The sequence below is a fragment of the Schistocerca gregaria genome, chromosome 2 (assembly GCF_023897955.1).
Source record: "Schistocerca gregaria isolate iqSchGreg1 chromosome 2, iqSchGreg1.2, whole genome shotgun sequence".
Classification (NCBI taxonomy): Eukaryota; Metazoa; Arthropoda; class Insecta; order Orthoptera; family Acrididae; genus Schistocerca; species Schistocerca gregaria.
Window position 1 is genome coordinate 121,894,401 of NC_064921.1, and position 21,552 is coordinate 121,915,952.

Below are 21,552 nucleotides of genomic sequence, written 5' to 3' on the forward strand. Positions count from 1 at the left end.
ATCACAGAGAATTGCTCGTCTACTTAGTTACATGCACGTTGCTAATGTGTACATGAACGAAGTTATCTTTATGTCTGTCTGCTGGATCCTTCACTTTTTTGTCAGATAGTGGAGCTACAGTACACGTAAAATGTTGGTAACGCTACCTTCTTTTTATTATTGCATATGCCTTCATGTAACTAATTCATTGGTAAAAAATTATCTTTCAGTTGTCTGTCGTTACTTGTACAAACTGTTCAGTACTGTTATTTCTTTGATAAGTACAAGTATCATTGACTACAGCAGCTTGCTCAGTAATGTGTAGCAATCACAATCACAAATTAAAGTCATCCTGAAGGTGCCTCTGGACACATATGTTAAGAAACTAGACTTAAGTGAAACTAAATGTTTGTCAGTGTTTTACATGAAAACTTTGGTGGTATAATGTTTCATTTGGAATTACTTTTGTTACACAGAACTACAGAACAACAACAAAAAACTACATTGAAATCTTGTCTAATCTGACAGCAATATTCTAAATCTACATCTATGTACACACTCTACAAACCACTGTATGGTGTAGAGTGGAGGGTACAATGTACCACTACTAGCCATTTCCCTTCTTGTTCCACACACAACTAGAGCGAGCGAAAAATGACAGTCTATAAGCCTCTGTATAAGCTGTAACTTTCCTCATCTTACATTCATGGTCCTTAGGCAAAATTTACATTGCAGCAGAAGAATTGTTCTACAATCACTTTCAAATACCAGCGCTCTAAATTTTCTCAACAGCATTCCTCACAAAGGATGTTGCATTCCCTCTGGGGATTCCATTATAGTTCCCAAGGCATCTCCGCAATACTTGCATTTTAGCTGAACCTACTGGTAACAAATCTAGCAGCTCAGCTCTGAATTGATTCAATGTCTTCCTTTAATCCAATCTGGTGGGGAAGTCAAACACTCAAGCAGTTCTCAACAGAGGGTCATATTAGTATACTATATGCATTCTCCTCCCTAGATGGACCACACCTCCCTAAAACTCTCCCAATAAACTGAAGTCGATTATATGCCTTCCTAACTAAAATTTTTACATGCTCGTTCCACTTCATATTACTTTTCATTGTTACACCTAGATATTAAATCAATGTGACTGTGTCAAATAGCATACTATTAATGTTGTATTCAAACATAATGGGTTTATTTTCCTAGTCATCTGCATTAACTTACTTTCTTTTACATTTATAGTTAGATGCCATTCATCACACCAAAAAGTCATCTTGCATCCTGCTACAGTCACCCAACCATTCCTTCCTGTACACCACTCCATCACCAGCAAATCGCCACAGACTGCTGTTCACCCTGTCCATCAGGTATAATGGATATTATAAACAAAAAGGAGAGGGTGGCTAATCCATTGTGTATTGATAATTGGTATGATAAACAGAAGTGAAAGGGTGACTAATCCATTGTGTACTGATGCTTCTAACAGAAATTACATTTTGTGTACCAGCTACAGCCACACTTTCTTTGGTGTCATTAAAATTAGAAGTGCACTTTTTCATTCTAACAAACAATGGTACTGCATTTAATCACTACATTACCTTACCTGAATAACTCTTGCAAAATCCCTGAGGTTGAAAAGATAATGAGATTTTGTTGGGGTTGGCAGTAAGTTAGCTCGGGACTGTTTATATATTTCAAGTGTTGCTCCAACAATTTCAGTAATACATGGATCAAATTCCTTACTGAAACCTCTGTAAAAAGGAATGATTGAAAAAAAATCAAAAACATCTTTTTAATGTTGAAAAATGTGTGATAAATGAGAACTGATCTCTATATTTCTTTTGTCAGTTATGTAATATGCAACAACACAAATTAACTGAAAACACAACATACTGAGAGTGTGTGAGAAAGATAAATTACAACATAGTTAATTATTGTACTCAGCTAATTATACAAATACAACGAGAGCCAAAAACGTAAAACTAAATGTTAAGTGGTTAAGTTTTCATCAATCAGATTTATTTTGCAAATAGAAGTAGTAGACAAAAGATACATATGTCAGGCATATACCAAGCCACGAGAATATATGAAGAACAAGGAACAAACGAAGTGAATTAAAAAGAAAGGGAATGTACATGATACTAATACCAGGGACCAGAAAATACTAATATAGGAACAAATGGAAGATAGTTAACTCTTGAGTAACAAAGGAAGAACTGTGGATAATAGTAATCACATAATCGGTTTGCATGGAACAACTCATGCTACCAATACGTTTCACAGCACAACACACAAAAAAAAGGTATTTTTTTGGGGCTCATACATCAGGTTCTATGTGTGAGAGAAAAGTAGGGTCAAGTATTTTGGATAGTTCTGGCCTAGGAATGATTTGTATACCCAACAGAAGGATTGTATTACTGTAACTAACCTACAATATAGGGTCAAAGTTTGAATATTACCACTTTCTCCAGCTTACAATGAGCAAATTGGTTACTTTTTGTTGCATTAAATGTTGCTATGGTGCACCTGAAGGGTCTAATGGAGGTACCATTTAGGTCATAGGCAATTCCGAGGAGAAACCAAAAAAGTTTTCTTGATATCTTTATCCATTTCTGAGATACAGATTTCAAAGTTGCACTACTTTGAACTTAAAATACGCATGTAAAATCTGGTATGAAGTAAAAAATAGTTTATAAAGTGATGGAGCATGCAAGGCTATGCTGTAAAGTGTCTCTGTTATCACCAGAAGAGTTCTGGGAACCCCATATTGTATTACTGAAACACATGAAAAATTTTTGTGCACAAAAAATATGGTCTGACGTGTCAGTTTTGTGTTATTTCAATTTCACATAAGTAAATTATCGTAATTTTACTGATCTATAAAGTTATTTTCATTTGCATGCCATACTCTGCTGTAAAAGGAAAAGAAACCAGTTGAAAAATGCTCATGTTGGAGCACTAAGATGGTGAAGATGCTCCTGTTCAACAGATTCTGACTAAAAAGTGGGGCACCAGCTGCCTCATTCCATCTTCCTCAGCATATTACAATTTTTTTCCAGAAACTTTGGCATGTGAACATACTTATAATTTTTTATCTTAGAGAGAGCCAGTGGCTGTGGGCAAGAAATGGAAAAGTAAGAAGTACTGGAAGATAGTAGACAGTGGTTGTGATATAGAAAATGTGAAGGACACGCTGGCAGTGTGAGAGAAGAACAGCACTAGGAAAAGAGTGAAGGAGACAGTGCCAGTGTAAGAGGAATAAAGAAAAGGGGAAAGTGGAAAGGGCTGAGAACCAGTGAGAATGAGAGACAGAGTTTATGACAATGACAATGAGGAAGAGAGAAGTAGTGACAGTGAGAAGAGACAGGAGCAATGGGAAGAAATGACTGACAGCAGCATTAAGAGAGAGCAAGAATGATACAGTGATAGTTAGAGGAGTCAGTAGTAGTAGGACAGAACAGAGGAGCCTGTGGCTTTGAGATAGGAGGCAGTGACAAAATTCGAGAGATTCAAAGCGATAATAACAATGAGTTGGGTTGAATAAGTGAGTGAGAATGAGCAAGTGGGACTGGATTGGTATGAGTGACTTACGGCAATGAACTAGTGGATATGAGTGAGCTACAGATTGGGTAGTTTATGGGAGTGAGAGGTGAGCTGCATGTTAAAAAAGAGTGTGAATATGTTTGCAGCCAAAATTTTTGGGAAAATTGTTACAGGTGCTGAGGAAGGTAGAACAGGCAGCCAGTACCTCAGTTTTCAGTCAGAGTCTTTTAAGCAGGGGCATATTTGCCTTTTTGTGCTCTGATATGAGCATTTTTCTACTGAAAAGTCGTAAATTTGGTACTGAATTTTCAAACAGCTAATGAAAAAAAATCTGGATACTGATTTCCAGTCAAGATGAATGGCACAGTTGTTGGTGTGCCATAGAAACAGTTTGTGAAATATAATCATTTGCATGGTAAAGTTGCAAACTCTTCAAAACTTGAGTGATTGGTACATTTAACACAAATGTAGATGTGGAGCTGAGCAATTGATAGCTGAGGACCAACACAGATGAATAAGACTTGGAATTTTGAAAGTAATACTATGAACTTTAAACTATAAATTTGTGTCGTCAACAGTAAGTGGAAAAGTTACTCTTTGGCATATTTCATACCATAAGAATGTCACTGATGACCTCCATTAATGAGAGAAGAATTGTAGATTCCACTTCTCACCTTAATAGGTCTGTACACTACACGTATGAAGCAATTACTATGGTAGTGGAGTGGGTGTGGCCTGCACTTGTGGGTTTTTAGGCTGGAGTTATCCCTCCATAGGTCCAATAAGACAAGTTCTAATTAGAGACAGGAAAGAATAATATCCCCATTAATTAAAGAGAGTAATGTTTGTCATGAAGATTGGAGAAAGAAAATGTTGATGTGGTATTAGGTAACTGCAGGGGCATCCAAGGAAAATTCTGAGGTCTAGTGTTACTTAAAAATGGCACCAATGTCTACATAGTACTTTATACTGAAACCTGGCTAAAACCCGACTTTAATAGCAATGTAATACAAAATTCAGGTTTGAATGTACAATGGTGAGCACAACTTAAAACCGAAAGTAGGACTTACATGATGTGTGTCTACCAAGTAATATAGCTCATACCTACATGCATCATCATGCCTTACCACAATATAATAACTGAAGGAACAAAATGATCATATTTGAAATGTCCCTGGAAGCATTGCATACTCCTACCTCTTGTTATTTGACAATTCATTCATTGTTGCCAAACATAATCGTTTGGTGGTCCAGATGTTATGGCAAGATGAGGCATATTGTTGCATGAGTGTACTGATCTCCACATTTTGAATATGGTACACATACCAGTCAAAGTTAGCGTGATACTGTACACCTTCCACATGTGTGTCTTTCCAAGAGTATACTCAGCCCTGATTTCATTTTTAGGGATAACAATGTATGGCTGCATCGAACAGCACAGTTGGAGGAGGTGCTGGAATGGGAGAATATTTACTGAATGGATTGGCTTGTCCATTTCCCCATCTTAAATCCAATCAACCACATGAGGGTTGCATTGGGGAGACATATCACAGCATGTCTACATGCACCAACAATCATCCAGCAGTTGTCAAGTGCACTGGTGAAGGAACAGAATGCATTGCCACAAGAACTCACTCCCAACTTTGTGGCCAGCACGGCAGCTTATTGCAGAACATGCACTGTTGTATGTGGTTATCGCACACCCTATTACGCCTAAGTTTTTTCAATTTATGTTACTTGGCAGTGACCTGTCATGCAAAGCTTACTTTTTTCCTCCTCCCATTTAGATATGTGATCCCGCCCATCACAAAGTAAGGTTATGAGTGCTTCACCAAATATTGAATTAACTGTGAGGATATGTATGACAATTTCATTGCAATGTCAGCACAAGACAAATGATAGTAAATTTACATAAGGTCAAGTATTGGTGAAGCAGGCATCAAATTCAGCTATCTTGTCTCTAGAATATGACACAGCTGCTAAATTTGGCTTCAATGAAATTGTCAATGAATTTTCTGTGGTCAAAGCAAGGAAATGGACAGTAAAATTGTAATACATACACAATTCTTGAGAAAGGGTATGTTGTCATCTCTTAATTATAGAACTTTTTATTTTATTTTCTATTAACAACTAATACAGTGCTTATAATTTAATAGAAGCAAATAAATTTTATTCCTTGTTATGTATAAATTCGGCACACATTAGCTGCTACAAACAATTATGACACACATTTTGTTTTGCATTCCATTTTTTTTAGAAAGTTTGTACTGTTTTTAATTTATTTGCTACAATGATTTTTCATCTACATAGCTCACTTGCCAATATTGCTTCATTTTCATTAAACCTACCTTACAAATTACAAAATTTCCTTTATTTGTGTAGAAAAATTGTAGAAAGGTGCTTTTCCCTGGGGTAGTGGAGCAGGGGGGGGGGGGGGGGGGATGAGGGGGAAGTGCAGCTTTGGTTCTGCCAGCAGTGCAGGATCATCTCAGTATGACTCTGGCTAGAGACCTAAGACTGCTGGCCACAAGCACTGTGCAGATGTACAGACAAGTGGACAAGGGTGGGGATGAGACACGATGGAAATGGGGATAGGCATGAGCTGGTCCATCCAGCGGGTTCACCTGATATGGCCCTGAGATAAGGTATAGCGAGAGGTGTTCACATCACTATGACTGAAATTTTAGGGGCCGGGGGTGTGGAGGTGAGTATGGACCATCTCACACTGGCCCTCACTGTCTTGTGGGGAGAGGAAAACAGGTTAGTTACAGTGGAAGAATGCACTGGGGGGTGGGGAGTGAAAGAGTGACAGCAAGACTTGGTCTGGCTACTGGCAGCTCAGAATAACACTGTGTCTCTGCATCAGAGTAGTGGAAACTGGGCATCATCACCTCTGGTCTCTATCTTTTGTACTACACCAAAATCATGTCATACTCAAACTTTTTGATACAATACTGGAAAAATACATGCTGTAAAATTATGTCACAATACTCGTAGTGGGGCCATACCCCTGTGGCACTCAAGAAAGAGCTGTCCCTGCTCTTGTACTTGTTTTGCGCACCAGTATGCAAAGATAGGCTGAGCGGTGGTAATTTGCGTTAAGATAAATGTTGGAGGCACATCGAATGTAGTCACCCGATGCTCTTATAGAATGCCTACTCAGGAGCAGTATTGGTGGAATAGCTGAGATGAAACTTGGAGAATATTTCATGTAAATTTTCCAGTAATCATGTGAAACTATTCTAAATGCCTCATCCGAAAATTACTTTGAGCAGCTAGTGAGCAGAGAAGTGACTCATGAAGGCAACACATTTTATCTCCTGGTCTCCAACAGATCAAAACTCTTTGACTCAGTTGGTTCAGCACAGGAAATCAATTATCATAAGGCTCTTACAGAATCACTGAATATAGCTGCAAGTAGGAATCTAAAGAAAGGTGGGAAGATATTTCTGCTAAGGTAGAATGACAAGAAACGGATATCAGATGGCTTGAGCAGTCAACATAAAACTTTCATTTCCAGCATTGACAATGTCGAGCACCAATAAACAAATTTCAACAGTTTTGTACAAAATACTTTATACACATATGCACTAAGCAAAGCTGTGAGAGATGGAAAGACCCCCAGAGGATTAACTGCCATGTTTCAGAGCTGTTACTAAAGCAAAGAGAGAACCCCATTGTAAATTTAATCCTAGCCAAAGCACCACAAACAAACAGAAAGTGAATGAAATAAGTATTAGTGCAAGGAGAGCCAAACATGGAGAATTCAACAGATCTGAAAGTAAAATTCTACACTTGACAGAACATTCTAAAAAGTTTTGGTCTTATGGTAAATTGGTAAATGGATTGAAGTCTTCTGTTCAGACCCTCTATGACCAAAATAGCTCTGAAACACAGGATTGCACAGAGAAAGCCAAAATATTAAAGTGTTTTTTTCCAAAACTATATGACTGAGGAAGATCACACTTTAGTTTCCTTTTTAAATCACTGCATGAACACCAGAATGAGAGAGACTGAAATAAGGAAAGGCCAATGGACTGGTGGGATACTAAGATGAGATTCTGCATGCAGTATGCAAAAGAATTTGCTCCCCTTCTAGTAGGATTGTACAGCAGGTCACTGAGCAGGTGAAGCATTCCTAATGATTCGAAAAAAAAAAGCTTATTCCCATTTTCAAGAAGAGGCATCGAATAAATGCATGTAGTGCTATATCTCAGATGTCAGTCTGTTGTCAAATTTTGGAACATGTTTCATGCCCATGTACTACGACATTTCTGGAGACTGAAAATATTCTCTGTAGGAATCAGCATTGTTTTCAGAACCAATAACCATGCAAAACTCAGCTCGCTCTGTTCATCCATGAAAAGTAGAAGGCAGTATACACTGACACCCAGGTTGGTTCCACGTTCCTTTATTTCCAAAAGGTGTTCAGTGCAGTCCACACAGCTGCCTAACGAACAAAATATGGGTGTATGGAACATTACACTAGCTGTGTGAGTTGATTGAAGAGTTTCTATGAAACAGAACACAGCATGCCATTCTCAATGGAGAAAAATCTTCAGTCATAAAAGTAATTTTGGGTTAATTAACTAGTGGATAATAATTAAAGTTTGCGAGTCTTTCTGCAGATGATACTGTTGTATACAAAGAAGTTGTAATGCTAGAGACTTGTAGTGAAATGAAGGAAGACCTGCAGAGGCTCAAAGATTTGTGTAGGGATTGGCAATTCATCCTCAACATCAACAAATGCAATGTATTGTGCACAAATAGGCAGAAAGATCAATTATCATATCATTGCATGATTGCAGAACATTCACTGGACACTGTCACTTCCATAAAACATGTGGGATCATGCATACAGAGAGCGTTAAAGTGGAATGAGCACATGAAACTAATTATAGATAAGGCAGATGTCACACTGAGATTCACTGAACGAATCCTCATAAAATGTAGGCTACCCAAAAAGAAGGTAGCTTACAAAATCCTTTGTTGACCAATTCACTTGTCAGTCTGAGATCCATAGTAAACATGATTCACAGGAAAAATACAGAAGATCCGAGGAAGTGTAGAACACTTTGTTACAGGTTCATTCAGTAAGTACAAAAGAGTCATGAAAATGTTCAGTTGATTCCAGTGCTAGATGCTGCAAGTGAGGTTCTGCATCATGGTATTGTTTACTGTTGAAGTTCCGATAGTATACAACCATAGAAGACTCAACCAATATGCTGCTTCCTCCTATGAATATCTTGCAAAGAGACAATGAAGGTAAAATTGGAGAGATATGAGCTCATATGGACGCTTACCAGTAATTGTTTTTCTCTTGAATCGTTCATGACTTGAACAGGATAAGGCATGTGATACACAGAATATTGTTGCACACACAGTAAGGTGGTTGTAAAGTATAGCTGTAGATACTAATCATTCAAGAAATAAAAAATTCTTGAAGAATAATAAATGTTTTCTCTGTGTTTTCTACAGAGACATTAACACAAAAGAGGTCATCTTTAACCCATTGATTAAACATTGGAAAATCCAGGATGGAATGCAACAATATTACGAAAAGGAAAGTCACTACTCACCATATGGCAAAGATGCTAAGTTGCAGATAGCACAACAAAAAGACAGTCACAAATAAGCTTTCAGCCAATGAGGCCTTTGTTGAAAACAGATGACATCATGCACACACACAGAGATACTCAGGCAAATGCAACTCACACACACAAGACTGCAGTCATGTGTGTGAGTTGTGTTTGTGTGAATCTCTCTCTGTGCGTGTGTGTGTGTGTGTGTGTGTGTGTGTGTGTGTGTGTCATCTATTTTTTATAGTCTTTTGTTGTGCATATCTGTGATTCAAAATCACTGCTATATGGTGAACTGTGAATTTTTTTATTCATCTCATGACATACATTTGGAATCTATTTTGTTTGGGTACAGGAGACATGTCAAAAATTTATAAAACAGTTACAAAGGTTTTTACATTAACAAATAATAGCACTATAATAAATAACACTATAAGGATATTTCTTGGAATATGTAACACACTATTTCCAGCTGAAATTTCCAGTTTTTCCTGCATGAATTGAGTAATATAACTTCAGTGTCAGTACCTCATATAGCTTTCTTTTAAGTGAACCTAAATTCATCTGCATCAACTTGTTCCCTTTTAAAGTATTACAAATTTTCAATCCCATGTATTGAGGTCCCTGGGCATACAATCTGAGGTGGTGGATGGGGAGCACAAAATTTACTTTGTTTCTAGTATCAGGTGAATGGACAAAATGGCTTCCCTCATGTAATTCATGTCTGGTGTACAAAAATATAATAATCTTGCTGTTATTGTTGTGGTCTTCAGTCCTGAAACTGGTTTGATGCAGCTCTCCATGCTACTCTATCCTGTGCAAGCTTCTTCATCTCCCAGTACCTACCACAACCTACATCCTTCTGAATCTGTTTAGTGTATTCATCTCTTGGTCTCCCTCTACGATTTTTACCCTCCACTCTGCCCTCCAATACTAAATTGGCGATCCCTTGATGCCTCAGAACATGTCCTACCAACCAATCCCTTCTTCTAGTCAAGTTGAGCCACAGAATTCTCTTCTCCCCAATCCTATTCAATATTTCCTCATTAGAAATGTGATCTACCCATCTAATCTTCAGCATTCTTCTGTAGCACCATCACCACATTTCAAAAGCTTCTATTCTCTTCTTGTCCAAACTATTTATCGTCCATGTTTCACTTTCATTCATAGCTACACTCCATACAAATACTTTCAGAAATGACTTCCTGACACTTAAATCTATACTCGATGTTAACAAATTTCTCTTATTCAGAAACGCTTTCCTTGCCATTGCCAGTCTACATTTACAATAATAATCTTATATGTGTATAATGATGTTAGAGTTAGTAGTTTAAGTTTTGTAAAGAATGCTCGACATGGTTCTTCATGATTTGCAGTTTCAAATTATTTTTTTCTGTATTTTTAATATCCGCACTATGTTTGTCTAGTTACCCGTTACCATACCTTATAATGGATTTGATGTAGCTTGTATATGCTACTTTCCATGTGTCCATGTCAGTTGCAGTTGACAATATTTTCATTGCAAATGCAAAGCTGCTCAGTCTGTTTGCCAGGTTTTCAATGTGTTCCTGCCAGCTCAAATTTTTATTTATATTTTAACCTAAGAATTTGACTGAGTCAACTTCTTCTATATCTTTGTTGTTGTGTACAATCTTAATCTGCTCACGTTTTGACTGTTTGGTTTTAAGCTGCATCACTTGAGTCGTAGATATGTTTAGATTTAACCCATTTGGCTGAAAACAAGTTTCTATGGTACTGAGGGTACTGATCAAACATTTGAGAATTTTTTCCAAATCCTGATCTTCAACTAAGACAGAAGTATCGTCTGTGAACAGAACTGATCAGGAGCTGATATTTAATGATAAGTCATTAACATAAAAGAGAAATAGGACTAGGCCTAATATGGAGCCTGAGATATTTTTTCCAGTCAGAAAAATAGTATGTGCCATTTGAAGTAAAGCAACACTTTGCTTTCTGTTGGATAAGTAGAATTTAAGCCACTGGAGGGCACTGCCACTAATACCATACTTTTCAAGCTTGTAAACAAGTAAGGCATGGTTTACAGAATCACACGCCTTTGTAAAGCCACAGAAAATTCCTGCCACCTTATTTCTCTTGTCTAATGATGCACTTATTTTTTCAATGCATCTATGGTGTTTTTCCCCAGCTGAAAACCAAACTGATTGTTTAGAATAACATAATATTTTGCAATGCAGTTTTGGATTTGTGAAACAGAAAGTTTTTCAAATATTTTAGTTAGGACTGGGAGAATTGAGGTAAGACTATAATTTCCCATGATCACTCCTGATCCCTTCTTGTAGAGTAGTTTGACTTCAGCATATTTCAGTTCCTCTGGGAAACAGCCCTCTTCAAAACATTGATCTATTATTTCAGCTAGTGGGTTTGCAATTCTATTGTGTACCACTTTAATAACTTTGGTGGGTATTCCATCCAAATCTGCAGATTTTTTTGCTTCTTAATGTTAGAATAGCATTTTCTACAGCCTCTACAGAAACTTTTAAGGATTTTGTAAAGTTTTTACTTTTCACCTAGGCCAAAGGGATTTACTTTGTTACAATAATATGTTAAATCAACATCAGACTTTGCTACATTTATAAAGAATTCATTAAAGTAATCTGATATTTGAGTTGGATTTCCAGTAGTATTTCCTTAAATGTCAATTTTTGAAATTTCTTGGTTACAAGCTTTAACACCTAACTCAGATTTAATGACTGACCATAAAGCCTTTGTCTTATTTTTATGATTTAAAATTAACCTGTTATTTGCCAGTCATTTTGCTGCCCTGACAACTGTTTTAAATATGGTTTTACAGAATCTAGCATATTTAATTAAATCAACATCTCTATTATATTTTAGTTCTCTGTGCAGTTGCCTTTTCCTTACACTGGTAATTTTTATGCCTTATATTATTGCTGCATAGTCTAGGTGGAAATGTTTCATTAAAGACACCAAGAAAACTATTTAGGAATTTCTCAAAGTTTTGGTCACTTGAGTTACAATGATCTAAAGGCCATGTTTTCTCTTTTAGCTTCTCAGTAAATGTTAGCAAATTTTCTTTGCTGAAGTTCCTGCTCGTATGGGTTCTCATACATGAAATGTTCCTGTCTGTCTGTGGCAGCTCAATGAACAATGCACAATGTTCTGAAATACCTAGGTTTAGACAAAATTTATACACATCTTCATACATAATTAGTTAGAATACTGTCAATACATGTTGCTGATTGCCCATTATCTCTGGTAGATTCAAAGAAATTCAATTTGGAATCATATTTTTGTACTACATCAGTGAATCTCGAAGCATGTAGCAACTTTAATTTTCATAATCTTGTTAACTCATTGATTTTCAATAAGTACATCTAAAAATGGTATGAGCAGTTAAAGTGGCCAGGATGACAAGAAAGCATATTATCTCTCTCTCTCTCTCTCTCTCTCTCTCTCTCTCTCTCTCTCTCTCTCTCTCTCTCTCTCCCCCCCCCCCCCCCCCTCCCCCCTATTATGTGTGTATCTCTTTGCATTGCTTACAACATTTACAGTTTGTCTATGATTTTATATATGTAGGTATTTATTTCTTGAGTCAGAATCACACACACAAATTAAGTGTGAATGTTCCCAAACTATCAGCTTAATAAGTCATATTTACAGAATACAAAGAAGAATTACTTTAGAATGGAAGAACTGGTAGAACTCAGCCTGAGATAAGCTCAGTTTGGGTTCTGGATCAATGTAGGAACACACGAGGCAATACTGACTTTATGACTTATATCAGAATATAGGTTTAAGAAAGACAAACCTATGTTAATAGCATTTGTATATTCAGAGAAAGCTTTTGACAATGTTGACTGGAATGCACTCCTTGAAGTTCTTAAGGCAGCATGGATAAATTCAGGAAGTGAAAGGTTATCTACAACTAGTATAGCAACTTAACTATGTTTATAAGAGCCAAAGGAAGTGAAAGGTAGGCAGTACTTGAGAAGAGGGAGAGACAAAGTTATAGTCTTTCTTCTATGTTATCCAATTTGTACTGAGAGCAGGCAGTAAAGGAAACCAAGCACTAGTTTGAAAAGGTCATTAAAGTTCAGGCAGAAGAAATGAAAACTTTGAGGTGTGCTGATAGCAATGTAATGTGGTCAGCAAGAATAAAGGACTTGGTATATCAGTTGTGTGGAATGAGAATTTGTGTTGAACAGCAATAAGAATAAAATAATGGTAATTGCTTTCCGACAACACTGTCAAGACGAGAACATCTTACCAAGGTTTGCGGTGATCGACATGCAGTAAAACCTAAGACACCCGACCAGATATTACAACGAGCAGGCATGACGCTACCACCTGGCTGGAGACCCAAGAAATCTTCATCAACATTCATATTCTTCCTTGTCACAAATATTTTGCTGGTTTCACAACCGCATATCCATTCCCGTAAGGAGTTATTGCAAAACTGAGATTCTCCTGTCACTAACACATCCATAAACAGTAACTTTTTACTATATCAATCAACTAATCAACAGCCTCATTCCTGGTCACTTTCATTATGCCACCGCGCAATGATTTTCATAGTTCCTGCAAAAAGTAGTATCAAACATACTTGACCTATCGTCACTGGGCAGTGAAGCTAAATGTTGCAAGTTGTGTAGACAACATCAATCAAGGATTACATCAGCATTTTCTTTCTCACATCTCGCCTTCCTGCAGCAGCCTAAAATATTCACTTAACTTTGACATCCATCGCGGAGTGAACCATCTGCCTCTGGTGTCACTTATAACTCATTTAGTCACATCAAAAGTCGATATGAAGAAAACTGGATGAAGTCAAGTAAGACTTTGAGTGAAAACAATTAATCTAGCTTACTAGCAGGAAACACAAAATCAGGAAATTTTTAGAACTGATCATATAGGTTTCCCACAGGGGCTATGAATTTATGGAGTAGAAACACGTTAAACATAAAATTGGAGAATATAAAATCTAAGTTGAACTTTTTGTATTATATGTTATGTGTAGTTGTGACCATTTCCAATGAAGGAACTGTGAGAACATTTCTTGTCCCATTATTTCTTTCTGCAGACCTAGTCCTTTGTGAGCCAGTGCGTGGCACAGGTTGAGCTAAGATGTAGCAGAACAGTGAGGAGCATATTTCCAAAAATTATTCTGCTAACAAACAAACAGAAAGGTTGGACATTTTACATTCTATAATGTCCAGTTTATAGGTTTCATGATCATCTTTTATATACTTCAGATTCACTCTTACACATTTATGGTTGTACCATGACTTGCACGTGATACACAGGATACCTCGCTTAACCTTTTTACACAAATTTTACACACATCACTATCACATTTTATAGAAACTGAGACATCATTACATGAGGAGGCTCCATCCAGTGCCATGTTTACCAAACATCAAACATGGTTCCAGATGTCCTCAATTAAGCTCAACAAGAAGTTCCACTCCACAGATATCATATCACTGTGACTGAAACAATACTGTCGACACAGAGGTTCTTTCAGTTTTCAAAGGACAAAGAAATTTCTGAGCATCACAACTAACGAATTAGGCAGATATGGTTAGATTTTGCAACCAATGAGTAAACATAAAGAGTTCCTTGAGAGATTCAAATGGGCAGAATTTAGTGGAGGAGTTGCACACCTCTTGCAGTCACTCCTGCTTTTACTGCATTATCTCAGGTGACAGGTGAGTCATAATATTTTATAAATACTGTGCTGTAATAGTCTATCCCTGGGTTATGGAATTTGGCAGGTATTGAAAAAGGAACATTTTTGTATGACAATATTATGGCTCTATTGTCAAAGGATTTATGGGGAGGGTTTTATGGATGCCTTGCTAAGCCCAGGTCTCACACAAGTCATGCATCACAATATACACATGCAGTTTTGAGGACTGTATCAAAAAATTGCCTGTGTTTGTGTCAAAATAGTCTTGAATATAATGGACATAAGTCAGTAATCAACATACCCAGGTTTTCCATGAATTGTTTAGGGTTCACGTTCACTTGAAAAGCCTACGATACTGAAGCAATGGTCTCCTGAGTGATGGTGTGAACTACCAAGCCAGAGTAAGCTTCATCTCCTGTACTTTTGTGAGCACATTTAAGCAGATTAACCTAAAATAAACAATTGCCATCGGTGGTGGAGAGACAAATATTGGCCATTTTAGTTTCATTCTGTACAACTATAAAATGATTAAAACAAAAATCTTTCACTGCAGCATAGTACTCATTATTCTCCATTTCTGTGTCACTTAACACTGTATATGATGTGTCTATGTGAAACATTCAACATAAGTGTTAAAAAATGCTAACAAACATATCAAAACTAGGTATGCCCTGCCTCATGTTGCTGTGGCTCAGTCTGGTTAAAAGGAAAAGAAAAAAAGAGAAATCAGATATTTCTAATATGCATGGGTACTGGATGTATATCCTAATCCCCTTCTCCCCCCCTCTCTCTGCCCATCTTCTTATCCCCCTTTCTGTCCATCTCTTCCTGTCCCTCTCTCTGTCCATCTCCTCCTTTCCACTCTCTATGTCCATTTTCCTACCTCTCTGTCCCTCTCCTCTTTGTCCCCCTCCCTTCTTTCTCTGACCCTGAGCCTTGTTTATTCTTTTTGCAAATTTACGTTCTGTAGCAGTGTTCTAATCACAGGCCAGTCAACCAAGAATATAACTTTCCTTTTTTCTGTGAAAACCATTCGCAAGAAAGAAAACAAAACAGCACATATTCAATTTTATATAGTGACAACGAATATATATGTGAAATATAATTTGTCTAATGGTTGCTATTGTAGTTAAAACTGACTCTGAGAAAGAAAAAAAAACAAAGGTTTTTACAGCAGTCAGTTTCAATAGAAAACATGTACACTGTTGTTTGAAAAAAATATATGTTCTATCTCTGCCTGAATGTTTAAATATATAGTCTGTGGCTGGTCATAATGTTCATTATCATATCACAATTTTAAGTAAATTTGTCTAAAATGTTTCAAGAGTTTTGGTAATAATATTTCCCATTTTTGTAACACATATAATTTACAAACATTAAAAATAGGCGTATAAAAACACTTGTATTTGAATGAAACATTGTGTCAAAATTTAAAGTCAACTGGTGGAGTAATTTTTGAGTTTTGCAAGCACAAACATACACAAGTTGAATTTTTTTTACACAGTTTTATGTACAAAGCTCTGCTGCTCTTTGGTAGACACTTAGAACACTTATCCAACTGCCCTGTGTGTGTGTGTGTGTGTGTGTGTGTGTGTGTGTGTGTGTGTGTGTGTGTGTGAAATAAAAAAGCTGCCACTTGCAGCCCTTTCAGTAAGAGATGATATTGCTAAGAGTGGATGTGTTCTCTGTGGAGCAAAGGTATAAAGAGAAGATGAAGTTACTTTAACTACAGTTGCAATCAGTAAGTCTTCTTCACCTTCTTTTAATGGTCTTGTATTCTACTTACATAAAATGCTCTAGGATGGCTACTGATATTTTTAATTTAATAGTATAGCAACTTATAGCACTCTTCTAATGATGTATAACAGGTGTATCACAATCAGAAATGCCTTTCTGAGATTTTTTTACCTTGTGTCAAGATGCCACAACATAATTTTACTGAATATTGTCAACATTGTCGAATCATCAAATTCATCAATACAGAGAACATTAAAATGGCGAAGAAATCGAGGTGTGACTGTGTTAGCCCCACCTGTTGCTGGGCCCATGGCACACACTATCTGAAGGCAAAAAAGAAAAAAGAAACAGGAAAAATTAAAATTCTTACAGGAAACATAAATCCATAGATCAGTACAAATGTAACAATATTTCCATTAGTATATAATCCCATTTTTGGCAGTGAGTATAGTTAAGTAAATTATGAAAGCAAGTAACTTGCAGCTGGTTGATGGGCACTAGCTTGTGATGTAACAGTTATAGGGGTGTTGTATTTGGGTATCACATATGTGAGTGTTTTCTTTGACTATGAAAAAAGCTAAATCTAATGAGATTTTCTGATGTGTTGTATTCATATCCATGCGTCACCCATTATTAAGCTACTGGTGAGTGTTCACCTTTGTTGCTTCCATCCTAGAAATTATTTACAAGATAAAAAGGGACGGCCAACACTTACCTTCCACTGCTTAGAGAAATATTTTAATACAAGAACAAACTGTTAACAGCTTTCAGAACTAACAGTTCCTTCCACTGGGAGGAAAGAGGGATAACTTGAGGAAGGTGAGAAAGAAGCAACAGATATCTCAGGCTTCAAGATGAGGGGAACCCTCCTGTTGTGTTATTCTTGCAGCAGAGGGGTCCTTCTTATCCTGGGGTCTGAGGGACATCAAGCTCCTTCTTTCTAATCTTTCTAACCTTCACCAATCTACCTCTGTATCCTCCATGAGAAAGGAACTAATAGATTGAAAATTTAGAAATATCTTCATCACTTTTAAATGTGTACTGTGTGCGCGCGCGTGTGTGTGTGTGTGTGTGTGTGTGTGTGTGTGTGTGTGTGTGTGTATGCTCACACCCAACAAGAGGAGGAAGTATAATTAAAAATTTAATGCAAGAAAGAAGTTTACAAAACTTGAGAAATAAAAAAATGACAACACCTTCTTCGTTCCAGTGACTATCCCTCCTCAATGTGAGGTAACATACCATCCCCACAGCCTCCACCCAACAGCTTCCAACCCCTCTCTCCAATCATCTCCTCTCCATTCTCATCTCTGATCCTGTTTATTTGCCACCCTCTGCCAAAGCAGTCACCCATCTTTCCCTGGTCCTCTCCTTTTTTCCCCACCTCTGTGCCCCACAACCTCCTGATGCTGCGCTTGTTGGCTCTAGTCCCTTCACACTTCACCAGAAAGCATTCACCTCTCTCCCCACCAGTACACTACTATCCTCACCCCTTCCCCATCCCCTCCAGATTGCTGCTAGTGATAGAGCAATTCACAGTGCAAATTAACAGAGAGTCATCTGACACTCCAACCAATAGCTTTATTCTGTCATATCTGTCTGAGGCATACACTCGAGGTTGCTTTTAGAATATTAACATTGACTTTTGTGAAAAGACAAGAGCACTTAGCCATAGTAGTTTTTATTATGAGTAGCAAAAAGCAAACACAACAAGTATTATATTAAGAAGGGCAGCTATATACTTCTGAGCACACAAATTTCTTTTAGGGAGGATCAGAATCAGAAATACTGGCCCAATGTTGCCTGGGTATGCCACAGCTTGAGTGTGAGGCACTGCACAGAAAAAGAGAGCACATTGGCCCTGCCAGAAAAGTATTCTCTATCCTTTTTCTGCACAGAAGACACAATGCAACAACTTTCTAAAGCGCACCTCACTACAGTTGATCTGCAAGGTGAGAGTACTGTTGTTATTGTTTTTTATGCATTTCTATAAAGTGTACTGAGTTTTGCATCTCTTAAAAGTATGTACTGGGCAGTCCAACTAATTTCTTTTAATTAAAGATATTTTTGACAGTAAGTTTCCTTGTTATAAAATTATTAATTCCATTTGAGCAGTTTGACTCTTTAATGCACGTTCAGATTACATATCTGAAAATTATCCCCCAAATTTGAGTGATTCTTAGTGCAAACTTTTCCTAGTCTCATCTGCTGTTACATTTACACAACGAGTATTATAATAAGTATTTAAGATTTCTGATTATGGCATCAATGGAATCACAATTAATGAGACTTATTTATAATTTTATGTTTTCATTTTCACTGCTACATCTAAAATGGCATGATAAAAAGTAACATTATTTCATTACATTTTACTCCCAGTCATTATTAAATCTAACTAAGTAAGCTGGTGGTTGAGGTAAGCATTTCCAGCAAGAGATTTATTTCAATTTGTCCGATTTGTTACTTTCAATGGCTACCAAAAATGACGCAATTATTGGGTAGAGAGAGCCTTCTTCATTATTTGCATCCTTAAGCTATACTGATGGACATACCTGGACATCAATTAGTTTCATTGGTACTATTTCCTTCCTGTCATACCATGTCCAATGGTCCAGCCACTGTCTCAAAATTTCTATTGGAGGCTGGGCACCATATGTTTCTTTCAAAGGCATATTCACATCATCAACAAATACAACAAGTTTTTTGCCCAGTGGTGGCCCAAACACTCCTGAGATAGAAAATAAAATAATAGATATTAAAAATATGAGCAAAAGTAGAACTAAAGTTATAGTGCTGCATCACATGAGGAGCATAGATTAAACTGAAAAACTTAAAAGAAATTACTAGGTGGCAAATTTGGGAGACATCAAACTTCATATAGAAATAAAAATATAAAAGCATTATCCTTGATCATGTACAGCACTATTATCAGTTACTAATCATAAACAAGTGTTATTCACAGTGAAGTTATCATTACTGAATATGCAGACCAATAGGGGAATTTGATAGATTTGGTCCAAATCGCTATATCCAAGTTCTATGAGCAATAAAATATTTATTTCTTTTGCTCTTCTGAAACTGTTAACATTCTTGAATTGTCTGTAATGGACAATGGCACAGAGTGTTGTCTTGAAACAGAAATTTACATTTTTTTCCAACAGTGAAAGTGCAACAAAGGAAAATGCACAGTTATCACTTTCCTGTATCAACATCTACACTCTGCAAGTCACTTTGTGGTGTGTATAATTAGTCTTTGGCATAATTTACAGCACCCTATATTCCACTGCTCTCTATCTGCATCCAGTTTCTTCAGTTGGTAGAAATTTCTGCATTATTTGCGTTTCAAAAGTTTTCACTCTATACTTTTTGTCAGTATTTCAACAAGCATTAACATTTTACTAGGTACTCAATGTACTCTAGAGGTTCTCTGAGAATGAACCACAGGTCTAGTGAATTTAATTGCCTCAATAGGCACTCATTTATTAATGTGTACTTGAGCCATGTTTTTAACATTAAGATCTGCCAGATTATTTCATTAATAAATTTGTTAAGTACAAACAAAATATATTTACAAATCATTTCAATATCAAATTTTGTAAATAATTTTCGTTGTGTATATAACACTTAAATTTTAAAATATGAAATAAGAAGGCACAAAACCATTATTTAAAATTATGCCTCTCTATTGACAGTGAACTATTATATTTGGAAATCCTGTGAGCATTACCTAGATAAATAATTCATGTTTTTTTTATTACTGCTAGTATGTAGGATTATGGATACTGATGCTGATTTATCAGAAATAGAAAGCAGTGCAAGGAGTCATAACAGACTGTGCTATTGTCTACATAAAAAACTGGTGATGGTATTTTTTTTCTCTTTTCCTTTCTCTCTTCTTTTATGTAGTGATTGCCCCTTATTAATACACAATGTAACAAAATGAGTAGATAAACAGCTGATTCTAAAACTTTGTTGATTAAACAGTTCATGATTTTATATTTATGACTTTGTCACATTAAGGAACTTGCAACAAAAAATCTATAAAAATAAATTCTTACAAACCAAACTGACAAAAACTAGCATCTGTTAGAGGAGGAGATTACATTATGGTAAAAAGATATAGAATAAAAATATTTATAAAGATAACATCACTACACACTTAAAGCCAGATTGAAGGAATATTCAATTTACTATTGCTTCTACAGCATAGAAAAATTTCTCAGGAAGCTATCTATTGCCTAAAATTGTCATCTTAACTTTGAGATGTTTCCCAAAAACATTATTTACACAATTTAATTTGAAACACTCTGCAGATTTCACAGTTGCTTGATGTTTGGTCCAGTTTTTCAAAGACATGTGCAAAATTGTCATACATCAAGTTATCCCTAGTTTTTGATTTCTTAATGTGCATTTAGGAAAAGTTGATTCACATACATGAGTTAACACAATGAGGACACCTGCCTAAAAATGGCTTACAATATCTGTAATTCTGTAATTCAATATGGTGCTGTTTCACCCTTAGCCTTGATGACAGCTTCCACTCTCGCACGCATACATTCAATCAGGTCCTGGAAGGTTTCTTGGGGAATGGCAGTGCATTCTTCATGGAGAGCTGCACTCAGGAGAGGCATCAATGTTGGTCAGTGAGGTCTGGCATGAAGTCAGCATTCCAAAACATCTCAAAGATGTTCTATATGATTCAGGTCAGGACTCTGTGCAGGCCAGTCCATTACAGGGATGTTATTATTGTGTAACCACTCCACCACAGGTAATGCATTGTGAACAAGTGCTCGATCATGTTGAAAAGATGCAATCACCATCCCCAAATTGCTCTTCAATGGTGTGAAGCAAGAAGGTGCTTAAAACAACAATGTAGGCCTGTGCTGTGATAGTGCCATGCAAAACATCAAGGGGTGCAAGCCCCCTCCATGAAAAACATGACCACACCATAACACCACTGCCTCCGAATTTTACTGTTGGCACTACAATGCTGACAAATGATGTTCATGGGGCATTCGCCAA

General features: G+C 36.7%; 1 protein-coding gene across 1 annotated transcript in view; it reads right to left on the reverse strand.

The window, feature by feature from the left end:
* Positions 1-21,552, reverse strand: part of LOC126336485 (dynein axonemal heavy chain 7) — a 978,012-nt gene that overhangs the window by 446,880 nt on the left and 509,580 nt on the right. Inside the window, exons 31-33 of the mRNA XM_050000228.1 lie at positions 19,079-19,258; positions 16,705-16,852; positions 1,586-1,733 (exon numbers count right to left, since the gene is read on the reverse strand). Of these exons, the coding sequence (XP_049856185.1) occupies positions 1,586-1,733; positions 16,705-16,852; positions 19,079-19,258 (476 nt within the window). The remainder of the gene's footprint in view (positions 1-1,585; positions 1,734-16,704; positions 16,853-19,078; positions 19,259-21,552) is intronic.